The sequence below is a fragment of the Vulpes vulpes genome, chromosome 5 (genome assembly GCF_048418805.1).
Source record: "Vulpes vulpes isolate BD-2025 chromosome 5, VulVul3, whole genome shotgun sequence".
Classification (NCBI taxonomy): Eukaryota; Metazoa; Chordata; class Mammalia; order Carnivora; family Canidae; genus Vulpes; species Vulpes vulpes.
This window is the reverse complement of record NC_132784.1, coordinates 75,527,336-75,544,905: the sequence shown is the minus strand read 5'-3', so window position 1 is coordinate 75,544,905 and position 17,570 is coordinate 75,527,336. Positions and strand designations below refer to the sequence as shown.

The window sequence follows — 17,570 nt, the reverse complement described above, 5'->3', positions numbered from 1 at the left end:
AAATGCAGTAAAAATATTTAAGTCTAGGGATATCATTATGATCCTTCCAGTTCTTTAATACTATAATTAAAACAGAAAAATTATCATCCTAAATTTTTTACAGAGAACAATTTATTTATGCTGCAATGGGCTTTATCTTCTTTTTTGATATGAGGCAAGATGAAGACATGTCAAATGAATCCAGGAATGAAGAGGTAAAAAGTAACTGAGGGGAATGACCAGGGAAAGTCATCAGTAGAAACTTGTTTAAGGAGGTGGGAGTTGATCTGAAAATGGAAAAAAAAATGAGATGGAACCAGACAAGCAAAATCTCAGAGAAAAAGAAGTCCAGCCTCCAGCAGAGTAAGAACAAAAGCCCTGAGACAGCACCTGAATTATTGAAAACCAGGCTTGAATTATTCAGAACACAAACTTAAAAAAAGGAAAAAGAATGTCCAGAGTCTTGTAAGAAAAGTGATGAAGCACAAAATGTACTGGAGAGGTAGTAAGTAACTTGATTGTAGTATCTTAACTGGATTTTCATATTTAAAAGATGCCATTGGCTGTTGTGTACCCAATGGATTCGAATGAATGGGGCGGGAAAGACCTATTGTCCTTGTAAAAAAGATTGGTCCTTAGCATGTGAGCTAGCGATGCCCAGGGTCCCTCGTTTCACCAGTTTCCTCACGGCATTTTTCACCTCTGAATTCCTCAGGGTGTAGATCAAGGGATTTAACATGGGTGTAACAATGGTAAAAGACACAGCCATTGCCTTGTCAATGGGGTACGTGGCTACAGGCCGCACATACAGGAAAATGCATGGCACAAAGAACAAGACAACCACGGTGAGGTGGGAGCCACAGGTGGAGAAGGCTTTGCGCCGCCCTTCAGAGCTGCAAGACTTCAGAGAGCAGAGGATGACCATGTAGGAGGTGATGAGGATAAGGAAGATGGTCATACACATCACCCCACTGTTGAGGATGACTAGGAGACCCAGGGTGTGGGTGTCCATGCAGGCCAGTTTCAACAAGGGAAACAAATCACACATAAAGTGATCAATAACATTGAGGCCACAGAAGGGTAGTTGATACATGAAGAGAAGCTGTATTGCTGCATGGATAAACCCCCCCACCCAGGCCCCTCCCAGCAGCAGGCAGCACATCCGAGGGCTCATGATGGTCATGTAGTGCAGGGGCTTACAGATGGCCACGTAGCGGTCATAGGCCATCACGATGAGAAGGATGATCCCCACACCACCAAAGAAATGCTCTGCAAAGAGCTGGGTCATGCAACCTTCTAAGGAGATGGCAGTGCTCTTGGAGAGGGAGTCCACAATCATCTTGGGAACAATGACAGAAGAGTAGGTAACATCCAAAAGGGATAAGAAAGTAAGGAAAAAATACATAGGTGATCTCAGACTCTGACTTGTGATCACAGTTACCACAATTAATAGGTTTCCCAAAACCGTGGACACATACATGATTAGAAACACAGCAGAGAGCATTTTCCGCAGCTCTGGGTTCTCTGTAATGCCCAAAAGAATGAATTCAGTCACATTTTTTGGATTCTCCATTTACTACGGGCTGATATATGCACACTGCTCTGAGCTGGAAAATCTACAAAATAACATTAATTTTAATTAATAATCACTGGGTGTGTGGGACAATTTTTGCACTGTGTCTCATAATCTCTTAACCTACTTTTTTCTTTAGCCACTAATACAGCACCCAGCTGTTAACAGTATAGCCTGACAACAGCTTTATCTTAACCGATCCCTCCAAAAACACGTCTGTTCCCCAGTACATCCCTTATCTTCTGTCTCAATATTTTCTGCTTGAGACACTTAGAAAATCCTACTTCATCATTCTGGAGCATACTAACATCTGGAAATATGAAGGGATTAAGATACTTTTAGGAGATACAGATGCAATGAAACACTGGGACTCCTGCACCCCAATGTTTATAGCAGCAGTGCCCACAATAGCCAAACTGTGGAAGAAGCCTCGGTGTCCATCGAAACACCGAGGACCGAGGATAAAGAAGATGTGGTTTATGTACAATGGACTATTACTCAGCCACTAGAAATGACAAATACCCACCATTTGCTTCAACGTGGATGGAACTGGAGGGTATTATGCTGAGTGAAATAAGTCAATCGGAGAAGGACAAACATTATATGGTCTCATTCATTTGGGGAATATAAATAATAGTGAAAGGGAATAGAAGGGAAGGGAGAAGAAATGGGTAGGAAATATCAGAAAGGGAGACAGAACATGACGACTCCTAACTCTGGGAAATGAACTAGGGGTGGAGGAAGGGGAGGGGGGTGGGGGGTGGGGGTGAATTGGTGACGGGCACTGAGGGGGGCACTTGACGGGATGACCACTGGGTGTTATTCTGTATGTTGGCAAATGAACACCAATAAAAAATAAATTTATTATTAAAAAATTACACTTTCCAAAAATATAATAATAAAAGAAAAAAATAAGATACTTTTAGGAAATCCTAGATCATTAGTAAGCAGGAGCCAGTGAATAAATGATAACCAACTTAACACAATCTTGGATTAACTTTTCTTTCTTTTCCTGTTTCACTCTCCCCATTCACTGCCTCCATTCTGTTTTCCAGAATAAACCACCTACATACAATCCCTTTTCTCACCCTCTGACTTTTGGTAACCTCAAGCTAGATTGCTGACATTCATTTATCACTAGACACAGCCAAGAGTCAAGAACTTAGAACATTTCATATAAATTCTTTCATTTACTTCATATATTTATTGAGCACCTAGAATGAACTAGTTGAACACTCTATAAGCTAGGTCATATCCCAGGGACTCCCCCACTTATTAAAAATGATGCTTGAATTCGTCCACGGGAAGTAGCATTGAACCATCTACTGGCACGGTGGGTGCCAGTTCTGCCTCCAGAAATTAGAGTGCTATTGTCAGAGCCTGACTGCTATTCCTCTGGCATCCGGGTGCACATATCCCAATTACCTTCTTTCAGCTCTCTCATGTCTACTCCTAGACATTCTTTAACCAAACCCAAGAGCATAGCCATACCTTGGACTTAAGTTCAATGTTGAATCACTGCCTTCAGATCCTCTTTGTAATAATGCCTTCTTTTTCCAGTGATCCTGTGAAATACCATTGCTGAAAGGCTGTTCATATAAAGTGAGGAATTACATTTCTTCATTTGTCTACTTATTACCTAGACAGTACATATTTCCATTCTATAGCACATCCAACAGTGTGAGGGATACAGGAAGTACCCTATCCATAAAGAGAGAGACAGAATAAACACTCCTGAAACAATGCATGTACAATATAACTTCCAGAAGGGAATTTATCAGTATGATCTATAGATTTCAAAGATTAAATAAGTTAAGCTTTGACATAAGAATTTAGAAGATTTGGGCAGCCCCAGTGGCCCAGCAGTTTAGCGCCTGCCTTCAGCCCAGGGTGTGATCCTGGAGACCCAGAATCGAGTCCCGCTTCTGGCTTCCTGCATTGAGCCTGCTTCTCCCTCTGTCTGTGTCTCTGCCTCTCTCTCTCTCTCTCTCTCTGTCTCTCATGAATAAATAAATAAAAAAGAATTTAGAAAATTCTAAATTTATAATGTAGAAAATAAACAAGAAGGACAACAGCATGAGCAAGGCATGAAGAAAGGAAAAACATAACATATAGTCAAAATATGTGGGCATATCACACAAACCTACTTTTCATTCTGGACCTTCTATAGGGATCTAATTAACTGAAAGCTATACATTCTCTTTAAAATTTGGTTGCTTTTTCAGATTTGTTATATTAAACATCATTAGCTCCTAGCACTACAGTTTAGGTTTTGCTATTTACAATAATAAATATTAAAATGTGATATTAAGTTAAATTATATTTTAAATGTGTATTAAATGCTATACTGCTTGTGATATTTTTGATATCTCATAAAACTTAGTCACATACACCCCTACTAACCCTAGTTATGAGGTGTCTTGAGTAAGTACACCTAACTGGACTGGAGTTGTATTGGGAATAGATAGTAAGATCTATGTAAAATTTCTGATTTTCCACACTACTGTCAGTTCTCACTTCACAGAATACAGGGTACACAGAATAGACCACACAACCTCTCTGTGCCTCAGTTTCATTTTCTATAACATGGGAAGGTAATGTAAGGATTAAATAATTTATAAATGTAAAGGGCTTAGGTCAGCATCTCCATTTTTTTCCTAGAATGAGGAGAAGGATACCAACCATAAACTATTTAAAATAGATCCTCTGCCTTGGGATCATGTGTTCACATATACTTCTAGCAAATGCTTTTAGATTCCTATTAGAAGTATACACATGCTTCTATTAAATACTCAGTTTAATTTTTATAAATTAGAAAAGTAAGACCATAGCCCTTGGAAAATATTTTGTATGGATAAGAGAGTGATAGAAAGTTTAAAATCAAAGGACCACGCCCAACCATAAGCCCTATTGGACCCTTTATTGACAGTTTAGTGCATGCTCTTCAAATGTGCATTTGTATGTAGGTATATTGAAGGTATACATTGTTTATGTGTTTTAGTCTATATATGAGTATATAAAATATAATAATATTCTTGAAACTTTAATAGTATGTACAGGCATTATTTGTCACAGTTATAAATTTTCCTACATTTTAATTTCTATAGATTATTCCCTTTTATGATCATACCATAATTCATTAAACCAGTACATTTTTTCTTGACATTTATGTTACTTCTAGCGTCTGTCTTATACACAATGATGCAATGAACATCACTTTACAGAAATTTTCACTTACTGGTTTGAATATTTCTGTTGGAGAAATTCCTAGGAATGTCAACACCAAATCAAAAATATGTATATGTTGAACTTTGATCGATTCTGTAACTTTGTTCTCTCAAAATCCTGAAGCATCTTTCATTCTCATTTACAGTATATTAAAGAGTAGTTTTCCCCACAGCCTTACTCAAACTAAATATTATCAATACTGATTATATTAACCGAATGATAAGATATAAAATCATATCTCACTTTAATTTGCATTTAATCATTCATTCATACAATTTCATTGATGACCTAAACAATAAATATATTATTGATCTCCAGATGAACCTAAAGTAAATTTACATAGTAAATTTTACATTGCATAAATTTACATACTAAATGTAAATTTATGCAATGTAATATCTATCTAGAGATAGTCTATACAAAGATAAATCAAAATAATAATCACAAATTATTTATAATGTGCTATGTGGCAGATATTTTTATAATATTTGATACATTTTCCCATTTAATTATGATATCTGGCTATAGTTAGACATATTTTATGGCTTCTTGCTTAAGGGTTTACAGTTAAAAAGTGATAGAACCTGGATTTTAATCCAAGAAGTCAACTTTACAGCTGATACATGTTCTAAGGATATGAATTTATTGTAGAACCAAATAATTCCTTTGATAAAATCCTGGACCACAAGAAGGTGATAGCAATGTGTTTAGGGATGCCTCTAGGATGTCATTTTTAACAAGCAATCAATACCTCTATGTTCCTGAATATCTATATCCAGAGCATATGCATCATCAATGGAATATGTATCTAATTAATGGCTTTAAACGGATTATTTTTGTCAGTAAGTCTTCTTAATTCATCTTGCTTTCCTTGAGAGATGAATTAAGATGGAATTACCTTTAACAGTACATTTCTGGGTTGGAAATTACAGTACTATTGAAGATACAAAATCTCATGTTCTCTTGGAATGTTTTGGCGGGGGTGGGGGGGGGTCTGGATCCCTGAACAACCTTTCTTGATTTCATGACCACAACCCCAAGCATATCATCAGTATCTCCTTCAGCACCAACACCAATAGCCTGCCATGGACAGAGCTACTCATAAATCACTGTGTGTGTTTATATAAAGAAATGTATTTTTTTTAAGAAATGTATTTTTAAATCTAGTTCGTCTTTACATCAAAAATGAAAGCCAAACATTTGATTATCATTAATTAAAATAGAAAGAAAAACATCTTTCTCAAAGGTGATTAATAGAGAAATCATAGTTAAAAGAACTTGGTACAAGAAGAAAACAAAAGCATATAAAGACACATATATGTGTATGCATGCACACATACACACACACAGAGTTGAATGAAAGAATGGAAACATAAAAGTCTCTCTAAAGCCACCTTATACGTACCAGCTATTCTTGTTCTTCCCCTTCCTAAAAGCACATCCCCAAAATACAAACACACTCTTATAGTTGCTAATCTCATGACCTGGATTAGGCAGACACTTAAATTTTGATAATTTGAAAAAGAGATTAAAATAAATCTAGCTAAAAAAGTGTTGATAGCTTAAGGCTTTCCATCCTGAAGTCCAATTTGTGTATATAAACAAAACACATGAAGTACTAACACATTTTAATTGTAATTGTGTATGTGTATATAGTTACTCAGTTATTTCAACAGTTTCAAAAATAGTAGTTCAAATTAATAAGAACATGTTTAATACTCAAGTAACTTGCTAAAATCACCTCCAGACCTCAATCTGATGTCATCTTTGTGACCTCCAAAAGCCGGTTACCTGATGGTCCCAGTAAGTAGAAGGCAGAGATTATGCAAAGAAATTTTCTAGGATAATAAGGTAATCAAAGAACTGGCCATCTACAAAAGAACTACTTACATAAAATTTCATCTATAAAAAAATCTACAAATCATGACTTACTAGAGTTTTAACTTAGCAGATCCCAGCATAGAGGCAAGTAAATCAGGACCCGTACTGGGAACAAATCATCTAATTGTTTAATGGGGAGTTATTTTGATAACTGTAGTTAGGGCTATAGTTTCTAATGATTTTTAAAGAAATTTTTAAAGCAGATGCTCTTTGTGTCCAAGGACTTAAATAGGAAACAATCCTTGTAGATGGCAGAAGAATTCAAATTTCATCTAAATGGGAAAGATTGGGGGAAAAAAAAGCCAGCTAGCTATTTACAAAATCATTCCTGGAACTGTGCCCACCATTTGGCTGTATTCTGAACTTAATTCGTAAACAGTTTCCAATCCACATCTTAGAAGAAACACCATTAATAAAATGTTCCCCTTTGGGCAATAGACTTGACCTAAAAGAGGGCAGGATGCCATTTTCAAACGGCACAGAATTTCAAAATATGTAGGCTTGCATCATTCTAACTCCATGCCCTTGAGGTTGCATCTCTACTGACTGAGGAGCTAATCACCATACCAGTGAATTCCTATCCATCCCTGCAGTGATCCGTTTTTCCCAAGGGCACAACTTCATTGGAGCCAGGCCAGGTTGATGCTCCACAAACACACTAGATCCTGGTATTAACCATTCAATTCTCTGCTCCACAAGTAAGCTCTCTTCTTCAATAAGAGAATGACCACATGACAATCCATCTGCCTAATGACATAAAGAAAAGTCAATACCCCAGGGAAGTCCTGGGACAAAATTTTTCTCGCTTAGTCTAGTGTCCCCTTCATCTTTTAAGACTATTATTAAAACTGTGTTACATTAAGGATTAAAAAATATATACTTCAGAGAGAAAAAATAAAGATTCCATACCTCACTCTGTAACAATTAGAATTCTCAAATAACATGCTTTCAATTTGGAAATATGTCTGTGGAAATGAGATCATCAAGTGGCTTTTCTCTGACACAAAAAGAAGCAAAGAACTATAAGTAGCCTGGGAAGCAGAGGTCAGAGGAGAGCTGAAGGGAAGGAAGTGACCCCTAAAATAAGGACAGAATGCCTCAAGAACAATTTTCCCAATGAGGCCAATAAACAGTTCTGTTTTGGTATTTTTAAGTCATGCTAGCAAGGAGTACTGTGAAGTGGGAAGAGTAGAGAAGGCAGTGTCTAAAAGACTTCATATTGTTATTTAATCCTTATTCAGTCTCATTTTTTTGTATAAATGGTATAAAGATCTATTTATTCAAATTTATTACATTAAGAGACTTAAAGTATGTAAAGCACTATCAAAATTTATGCATCCCAGTCTTCAATAAAAGTTAGCTCACTCCCTCACTTAATGCCTGATATTTTCCCTGAATTAAAAGTCCATATAAACTGCTTCATGCTGGGCATGGAGACTGCTTAAGATTCTCTCCCTTCTAAAGAAAAAATTTCTCTCCCTCATCCTCTGCCTGTCCCCTTCCCTCACATGCGTGCTTACACTCCTTCTCTCTCTCTCAAAAAATAAATAAATAAATAAATAAATAAATAAATAAATAAATAAAGTCCATATAAACCAAAATATCCTTGTACAACAGATCCAAACATTATTTATCTTATTAATTTTTCAGAGTAAATATACTTACTTCCATGTTGTTTTTAATATCTGAAATAATCAGATGGCATTTGACCTTCATGAGAGAATCTTGATGATGAGATTCTTTGAAAAGGAGTAATCTTAACACTCCTCAAAATTATTCACAAACCAGCAAGACTCCATCTCCTGAGAGCATTAGACTGTCTTATGTTTCTCCTTTCAATTCCTATGGCTTCCAAGTTTGCTGTCGACAATTTATAATCTGTACCTCTTTAACCTTCTCACATCAGATACTCCTAAAACACAATTGTTGTCCCTACCTTCCCTCTTCAAATATTCTCTTTTGTTTTAAGGTAGAAACAACATTTACTCAATACTTTTCCTACCTTTATCCCTTGTCTCATTATCTCCTATCTGTCAAAATAAACCACTCATTATTTAGTCTGGATTCTGTTGAAATGTTTAATTCTCCACCAGCATTTGCAAACCTCATCATTTTTAATAGGTTAAGTGCTGCTATAACATCTCCCAGGCCTAGACTTTGTGAGAAAAGTTTCTGTCTCTTACAATTTAAGACAAACATGATAAGCTGGGATATGCAGTCACCCTCAAGAACAGTATACCATGCTCTGGTATTACTGTATAGTTAAATAAGAAATAGTTCCAGATGACCAGTAAGTTTGAGAAAGGGACATTTGTGAGAAGTAACACAGGTTGGAGTGCTATCAGAGAAACTTTGTTCCATAAAGCGTTATGTAGTAATGAAGAATGACTACAGAGAAACTTTGTTCCATAAAGCGTTATGTAGTAATGAAGAATGACCTGATCTTTCCCGTGTGCACAGAGGAGCATTATTGCTTAAATATGTTTCTACATGTGAGACAAAGCTACATCAAATTTGACACCGTCTTTCTAGAAGGACACAGTGAATCATTAAGACTGCAGAAAAATTTCTCATCTATAGACATAAATATTTCAGAGAAATGTGTTTTATTTGAAAGAAAGTAGGACTAAGATCTGGAAGACCTAAATTTGAATTTTGTAGCTGAAACTCAGAGACTTGTGACCTGAGACAAGTAAATTAATAAACCTCTCTCCTCACTAATTTTCTTCTCTGTAAATTGAGGGCAGTAATATATAAATTGCCAATTTTGTACATAGATAAATCAGTAAGGTGAATATGCCTGATAAATAATAAAATGTTCATTTAATATAAATGTATGCATCACACCTCTGGAGCAAAAGCTTTTGAACCTAGTTGTATGCCTTTTTATTGAGATCAAATAAAACAATATTTACTGCTGCTGATTCAAATGGCTTAAATCTTGGTAAGGAAAAAGAAAAGAATTTTCTTTATAGTTAAATAAAAATAAACCTGTGTCATAAGGATTTTTTTAAATAAGACCAAATTGAGAGTAGTTTCAAAATGTCTGGCTTATTTTTGTGTGTGTGTGCCAAAAAAAAAAAAACCCAAACTACAAATAGGTTATGAATTTTTCCCTTCCTTTTGCGGATGTCCCTCCTTTTTCTTTGATACATTCATAGGGCTAAAACACATCAACAGTATTTCTTCTACTCCCTAACTGTCCCCTCCACATATATCTACCTAAAGATGTCTATTCTCTTGTTTGCTTTACCATAGGTGAAGACGAAAAAGTCCTATGGAAAAAAAAGATTTCATCCAAGTAACATATGGATTAAAAATTTAGTAAAGTATCAGTAAGACTCTGGAGAAAAACATTCTAGAATAAGCAAACTAAGGAATTATAGTTGTTTTTCCATTCTTTTCCTCAACCTATGAACATTGAGGCTTTGGTAAAGTACATTAAAACTATCAAAAGCACCTATCAAAGGCCCTACCCACTGTTAAGTGCTTAATAAATGTCAGTATATGGGACTTTTTTTTTCGGTAGGTGATCTGCAAAATATCCATTTTCTTTCACATTTTATGACATATAATCTTCCCTATTTATACACATCGTCACTTGCTTGGTATTATGAACAGCCTAAATTACTCTCCTCTTCAACAGACTCCTCATGGCATTTTTCACCTCCGAGTTCCTCACTGTGTAAATGATAGGATTTAACATAGGAGTGAGGATTGCAAAGAACACAGTCACCAACTTATCCGCAGGGTAGGTGACCACAGGACGCATGTAGGTGAAAATGCAAGGCACAAAAAAGAGTACAACTACAGTAAAGTGGGAGCAACAGGTCGAGAGGGCTTTGTGTCGACCTTCGGAGCCATGGGAGCTCAAGGAACTCAGGATGACTGCGTAGGAGATGAGCAGCATGGAAAAAATGAGCAAGCACATGGCCCCACTGTTGGCCGCTACCACCATTCCCAACCTGTAGGTGTCGCTGCAGGCAAGTTTCAGCAGGGGAAAGATCACACATAAAGTGGTCGATGACATTGGGGCCACAGAAGGGTAGGTTGACCATGAAAAGGATCTGCACACTGGCATGCAGGATCCCCCCTATCCAGGCCACTACCACTAGAAGCTGACAGAGTCCGTGTCGCATGATGGTCATGTAGTGAAGGGGCTTGCAGATGGCCACATAGCGATCATAGGCCATGACAATGAGGAGGATGATCTCGGATCCTCCCAGAAAGTGCTCCACGAAGAGCTGAGTCAGGCAGCCACCCAAGGAGATGGTTCTCCTCTGGTACAGCAGGTCGATGATCATTTTGGGGGTGGTCACAGAGGTGTAGGAGGCATCTATAAAGGACAAGTAAGTGAGAAAGAAATACATGGGAGCTGAAAGTGTGGAGCTGAGGGAGATGGTTAGGACAATGAGCAGATTGGCCAGCACAGTAAATAGAAAAATGAACAAGAAGACCACAAAGAATATTTTCTGCAAGTGTGGATTCTGAGTGAGTCCCAAGAGAATAAATTCAGTCACATTGTTGGGAGGTGTGAAGTGATCCATTCAGGAAGTAACACCCTCTTGGGGCCTGAATTCCCTACAAAGGGATAAAGAGAGATACCTATTACCCATGAAAGGATTGTAGTCTGAATTTCAAAGTACAAAAACAGTCACCATAACTGTGGAGCATGTCCTGGGCACTCCTTGCCTCAACATTTGTTTTCATTCTTTCTTACCTTCCTTCACAATGCTTTCCATCTCCTCAGAAACCTTGTACCTATCACATGTAAACACCCATAGGGCAACCTGTGGTGTGCAAATTTACTGAGAAAACACTGGGCTACCAACACAAGATTGGGATTTTCCTGGTTCCTGCTCTATGTGACTTTGCTAAGTCATGTCAGCATCCCATGCTTCTGACCCCTCCTTTGTGTCTGGGAGCTTACTTACTGTTAACTCTCATACGTAATTTGTAAAGTAAGAGTTATTCCCTCTTCCAGGAGAATTTACTTTTAACCCTCAGCTCTAACTGTGGAAAGTAAGACATGGTCAATAAGGATCTACCATAAGCAGGTGGTTTAAAACAGGAAATGTATAAGCCATTGGGGGCACACCCTCCCTGGTACCTACCATAATATATACATGCTGTTCCTGTGTTTCTTCACTGTGTCTACCACAGTGTCTGACACAATGTCTGCCATGTCTAGTGCCTGTTAGGTAATGAACAAATGCTTGGTGAATTGCCATGCTTCCTGCATCTCCACAGGTAAAAAAACACTCATTTCCCCAGCCTGTAAACCTGAGAAGCCAAACACTCTTGTCCTCTCACTCTGTTTTTACTCTCTACTTTATGGGAAACATAAATAGACTTCTGAAAAAAAAAAGCTGCATTCTAGTTTAATAGTTTCTGACACGGTTTATAGGATGAGTATGAAAATATTAATTCCTTCTAGGAAACAGTATGTTACTGATCATTTCACTTTCAAGATTATTATAGTGTTTGCTAATTAATATTTTTTTATTCTTCAACATTCTGTTCCGCATACAGTTTAACATAACCACATTCAGTAAATCGACAGCTTCAGTAGAACAGGATAAAAACTCCTGGATGGATGTTCAATACATAAGCATCTATCAAGCAAAGGACACCCTTATTTAAAAATTTTTAAAAATAGAAATTTAATGTGGAGAACAGAAAGAAATAGTCTGTTAGATAAGATAGATAACATACTATATATATATATGTACACATACATATATACACACAAATACATAAAATCTCTACTTATTATAAGTGCCTAATACAAACCCTTAACCCTGAAACCCTGAACATTTCCTATGTATATAAATGTATGTCTGCATAAAGTCACAAAAAATAATCCTTTCCCTAATGCTTTATTACCAGCAGCAGTGCATTTATTCATGAGGTCCCACCACTCCTTTATGTTTTTCCTATATGAATTCTCATGCTTTCTTTTCCCAACCTCCCATCGCATCCATCACCCACCATTCCTGGTTGCAGGGTATTGCATTACAAGCAGAATGAGGAAATTTGAGGACATAACATATTTCCAAAGGAAGCAAAGAAGAAAATATAAATATATGAAATGTATTCTTCAAGAAAATATTTCTTTTCTTTGAAAAGATAAATGGACAAAGAGTTTTATTTGTTAATCATCCAAAATGAAAATTTTACTCGTGTGAAAACCAAGTGCAGCAGCTTCATTACATTCCCTTATTCTGAGGTGCACTTCCCCAACAGATCCAGAAAAGAGTATAGTATACATAAAGTAAGAATAAGAATAAGATGTAATTAATGTGTGATTTAGAAGTAGCTACAAAGAAATAGAAATTATTTTGTCTTTTATTTGACTCCACTATATTCTTTCTAGGCATAGAATCCAAAGAAAACTATTTTTTTTAATTAATTTTTATTGGTGTTCAATTTACCAACATACAGAAAAACACCCAGTGCTCATCCCGTCAAGTGTCCACCTCAGTGCCCGTCACCCATTCCCCTCCAACACCCGCCCTCCTCCCCCCTTCCACCACCCCTAGTTCGTTTCCCCGAGTTAGGAGTCTTTATGTTCTGTCTCCCTTCCTGATATTTCCCAACATTTCTTCTCCCTTCCTTTATATTCCCTTTCACTATTATTTATATTCCCCAATGAATGAGAACATACACTGCTTGTCCTTCTCCGATTGACTTATTTCTATTTTTAAAAGAGAAAATTCATTAAGTACAAATATCTTCAACACAATTATTAAGAGCTGTGGAAAATTAGAAACTGCATACAATGTCCAACATTAGAGAAATGGATAAGTAAAATATAGTGCACCTCTTTGGATAATGTGTCATTTTTAACAGAGATGTCTTTAAAAATTGCACAATACCAAAGCAAAGAATATCATGTTGTAATAATAGGTGGGGGAAAATTCGGATGCAAATTTGAATACATAATAGGAGTCTAATTTAAATATATATCAATAAGGAAAAATACCCCCCAAATATTTTTACTTCTAAATTGGCAGTATTTTAGTTGCTTCTGTCTTTTGTGATGCTTGACTTGCTAAAGAGATTTAAACCTCAGATTGGTAGAGTGTGAGAGGTGATTATAGTGATTTGTAAGATCCATTTAAACCTGAGTTTCTATAATTATATGATTTTCTGGGAGAAAAAAATGATCTCACCTATGAACTTGTCTAACACAGCTTCATGCCAGGGTCCCAGGCACCTGTTAGTTCACTGAGGAGTAAGTAAGGCTGTAAGATTGAAAATACCAACTGGCCCAGCTCCATCAAGTGTCTTTGTTGATTTATAAGTGGCACCTTTCTCTTCATCCTCACAGGCACGACCACATACCCTATTTGTAGGCACATTCGGGGAAGTTTATTAGCTGTGGCTAATGAGACCTCAGGGATATGTCACCTTCATTACTAGATTTTGCCAACAACCCAATTATTTCACATAACTTAACTGAACATCAGAGGAGAAGTTTTATAGCATCCATCTTAAATTTTAATTCCTTCTTTTAATCTGAATTTGTATACTTGATAAAAATGAGTTTAATACAGAGTCTGGATATTTGGTATTGTATAAGTTAAATATTTAGGGAGATAACTATCTGATTTTTTTTACTTTTATTTTTTTTATTTTTTTTATTTTTCATTATAATATTCTGTTTCTTTGATCTACCATTCATGGTGATAATTTCTAAATATTACTTAAAGATGTACATTAAGTGATAGTTGTGAACCCTATTATAACATTGGTACTTCACACCGCTAAAGCTTACTGTACTTCTTCAAAGTGGTTGTTTCTTGTGTCAATTCTGAAATTAGATTAACATGATAATAATGAAAATAATTCCATTCTTGAAATACATTCAGAGATAGTAAAATGCATTTATTTCAGTCATTTAAATTTAATCTCATAATATACCTATGAAATATAAAAGGACTATGCGTCCGTATTCACAATTTATAACAAGGAAATATATGACAGGAATTGAGAATGCCATTTGCCAGGGCAAAAAAATAAGCCAGGCCTCTAAATCCTGGGCCAGGATCCTTATCCCTAAATTTTGTTTTACAACTAAAGTGTCATGACATTTTTATATGCTGCCACCAACTGTGAGGCATATTCCAATTATCTATTAAAAGAAATAAGTATCAATTTTTGAAATGATTTTTTTTTAAATTTTTATTTATTTATGATAGTCACAGAGAGAGAGAGAGAGAGAGGCAGAGACACAGGCGGAGGGAGAAGCAGGCTCCATGCACCGGGAGCCTGACGTGGGATTCGATCCCGGGTCTCCAGGATCGCGCCCTGGGCCAAAGGCAGGCGCCAAACCGCTGCGCCACCCAGGGATCCCTTGAAATGATTTTTAAACAAATTTAATTCAATTCTGAAATATTCCCATATAGAACCACACTCAGCCATATTCAAACACGCTTTCTTTATTAAGAAGGAAAAGAAATTGTACATAACTCTGCATTAACCCAAGAGAATGTGATCACTGTAACATGTGTCATGAGGGAAAACAGTTTAAGATGACTGAGACTAATTCTGGTTTGATAGACACCAAGTGTCATAGTGCCATGATGATATTTGTGATGGCAGATGCCAAAGAAAATTTGAATGAGGATCTGAAACTAAAGAGCTATATGAAACATGCATTTTCCTGAAGTGTCATCTGTGAAAATGTCCTCAATTTATCTTTCAACTCTTGAATGAAAGCCAGAGTCAGATCAGAGAATTAACATGTACTTAAAAGCTCATAATGCCCATCATCATGGAAGATTGCAACCCAATCACTTTGTCCATTAAGTGGTCATTCAGCCTCTACTTAGCTACAGTGGTTGGTAGAGAGATTGTATTAGAATCCCTATATCTATTTAGTCTAGCTCCCTAAGGCCTAGAGTACCATGAAATAAAATAAGAACTGAGTTAAATCTAAATCACTGAGGATTGTCTATGAAAGTAATTTCTCAAAGAGAAGTTCCTGGAGCTATATACCAGGACATCTGTTTCCAGAATATAAATCCAAAGACAGAGTGGCTGAAAATCCTAGAAAGAGAGCAACACAGAGTTTCAAACTAGAAAGGTAAACTGGAATAAAAGAAGAAATTAAATATAGATCATATCACAGTTGGTCAAAAACTAGTTGAGGTATGGTTTATTTAATGGGTTCATGGACTAATTTCACAAAAATCAGATACCTTGCCAAAATGTTCTTTTTATGGGCATTTTCATACATTTCAGTAGGGGGAGGAATATGCTCTCAAATTAGCAGAACTCATATTACCTTAGACCAACCCATAGACCTTTTCAGCCCAGAAGGACATCTTCTAAGTTGTTTACTAGAAATGGAAAAATTGGGGGACATGAGCTGCGGTCTCATAACTCTACCAATCTTACTTCCTCTAATTTAGATAGAAGTGAATATAACAGTATTTATAATAATAAAATACTGGCATAGGCAGAATCACAGAACTTGGAAATAACTTCTTAATTGACCCAGGTAAACTACTGGTAGAAATGGGAGAGTTGTTTTGTGTCATGGAATGGGATGATGGTACAGTAAGAAATAAGACCATGTCTTCTGATCCTGAAGCTGATGTTTCTACTCTACATTTTTATAAGCATAATATGCTTGTTAAATATTGTTACATCATGGAATCAATTGATTTTTTTCAATAAAATATATGGTACTCATGAGGCGGGAGGCTGGATTTTTCTGTCAAAAGAGGAAGCTTTCAGCATATCTATGACATACATATACATTTGTATTTTGGTAACAGACTTCATTTTTTTAACGAACTTTACTTTTGAAAAAAGCCAGAATTGATTCACAATAAGGTGATATAAGTTAAGTAAACTGTATAGCTGAGCAATGCTTTCTCTGTCAACTGTAATGATTCCTGTTTTTTCTATATCCCTTATAAATGATCTTCTAAAGCAATTTCCAAAGAGATTCTAGATTCAAGGAGCTAAATGTAAAGCCACCTTTTTTTTTTTAAGGCCACCTTTTTAATAGTAAAATTGTTTCACAAATATATTTTACTGTGTTTTTGAAAAACACTTGCCTTTGATTGTACTAATAATTGTTATTCTATGGCATATAATAAAAAAGTATTTTTATAGACCAAACTATAATCAAATACCAATTTCATCCCCCTTCTTATTCTCCATCCTGAGCCTTTCTTACTCTCCATACTGTGAAAAGATCACATCCTGGACTCACGGTGACTTACATGTTCTAGGGTTTAGTTATTTAACCCTTCTTATTTTCACTTTTTTTTCTGTAAAGTAAAAACACTAGAATTCAATTTTATAAGTTGTAAACACATGAAGACACTTCAAAAATTTCACATCAGCTTAAATACAATTAATTTTTATAATTCCTGACAACTTTTATTCAACAGAAGAAGAAATTCAATATGATTTTAAATATTAAGTATATCAAGTGTGTGCAAAAGGGTATTGACAAGTATCTTCTTTCTAAATTATATTCCACACTGTCCTATATGTCAGTAGGCAATACAGCTTTCTGAGTACCAACTGCTTATATACAAAAGCCATCATACAGCTGTATAATTAGAAAAGCACATTTTTAAGTTTGTTACAAAACAGAAATTGTTCTAATGAAATGCTGCCCTTTTTTTCTAGTATTCTTTAAAATAATTGAAAGAGCATCAGATTTGGTTTTAGAAAAATCTAGATCTGCACACTAGCTTTGGCATTGGGTTAGTTATTTAATGTTTTTGAATTTCATTTTCCTTCATATGTAAAACAGCAATAATCATAATACCTAACTTGCAGAGGTGTTGCACCCCTGGAGAGGTATGGGAAGGGCAATGAAAAGGTAATAAAATTTTTAAAAATGTAAAGATCACGATAGAAATAAAATCTTTGTATTGAG

At 36.0% G+C, this 17,570-nt stretch overlaps 1 protein-coding gene and 1 pseudogene across 1 annotated transcript; both read right to left on the bottom strand.

Annotated features, from left to right (window-relative positions):
- Positions 1–586: 586 nt before the first annotated feature.
- LOC112912170 (olfactory receptor 4C6-like) lies at positions 587–1,552 on the bottom strand. Its single transcript, XM_025988908.2, has one exon. It carries the CDS (start codon positions 1,550–1,552, stop codon positions 587–589), a length of 966 nt encoding a protein of 321 aa, XP_025844693.2.
- An 8,731-nt stretch (positions 1,553–10,283) lies between these two features.
- On the bottom strand, positions 10,284–11,208 carry LOC112912201 (olfactory receptor 4C3D-like; annotated as a pseudogene).
- Positions 11,209–17,570: the final 6,362 nt, after the last annotated feature.

Coding starts and splice junctions, on each gene's coding strand:
- LOC112912170 (XM_025988908.2), bottom strand. CDS start 1,552: ATGGAGAATCCAAAAAATGTGACTGAATTCATTCTTTTGGGCATTACA.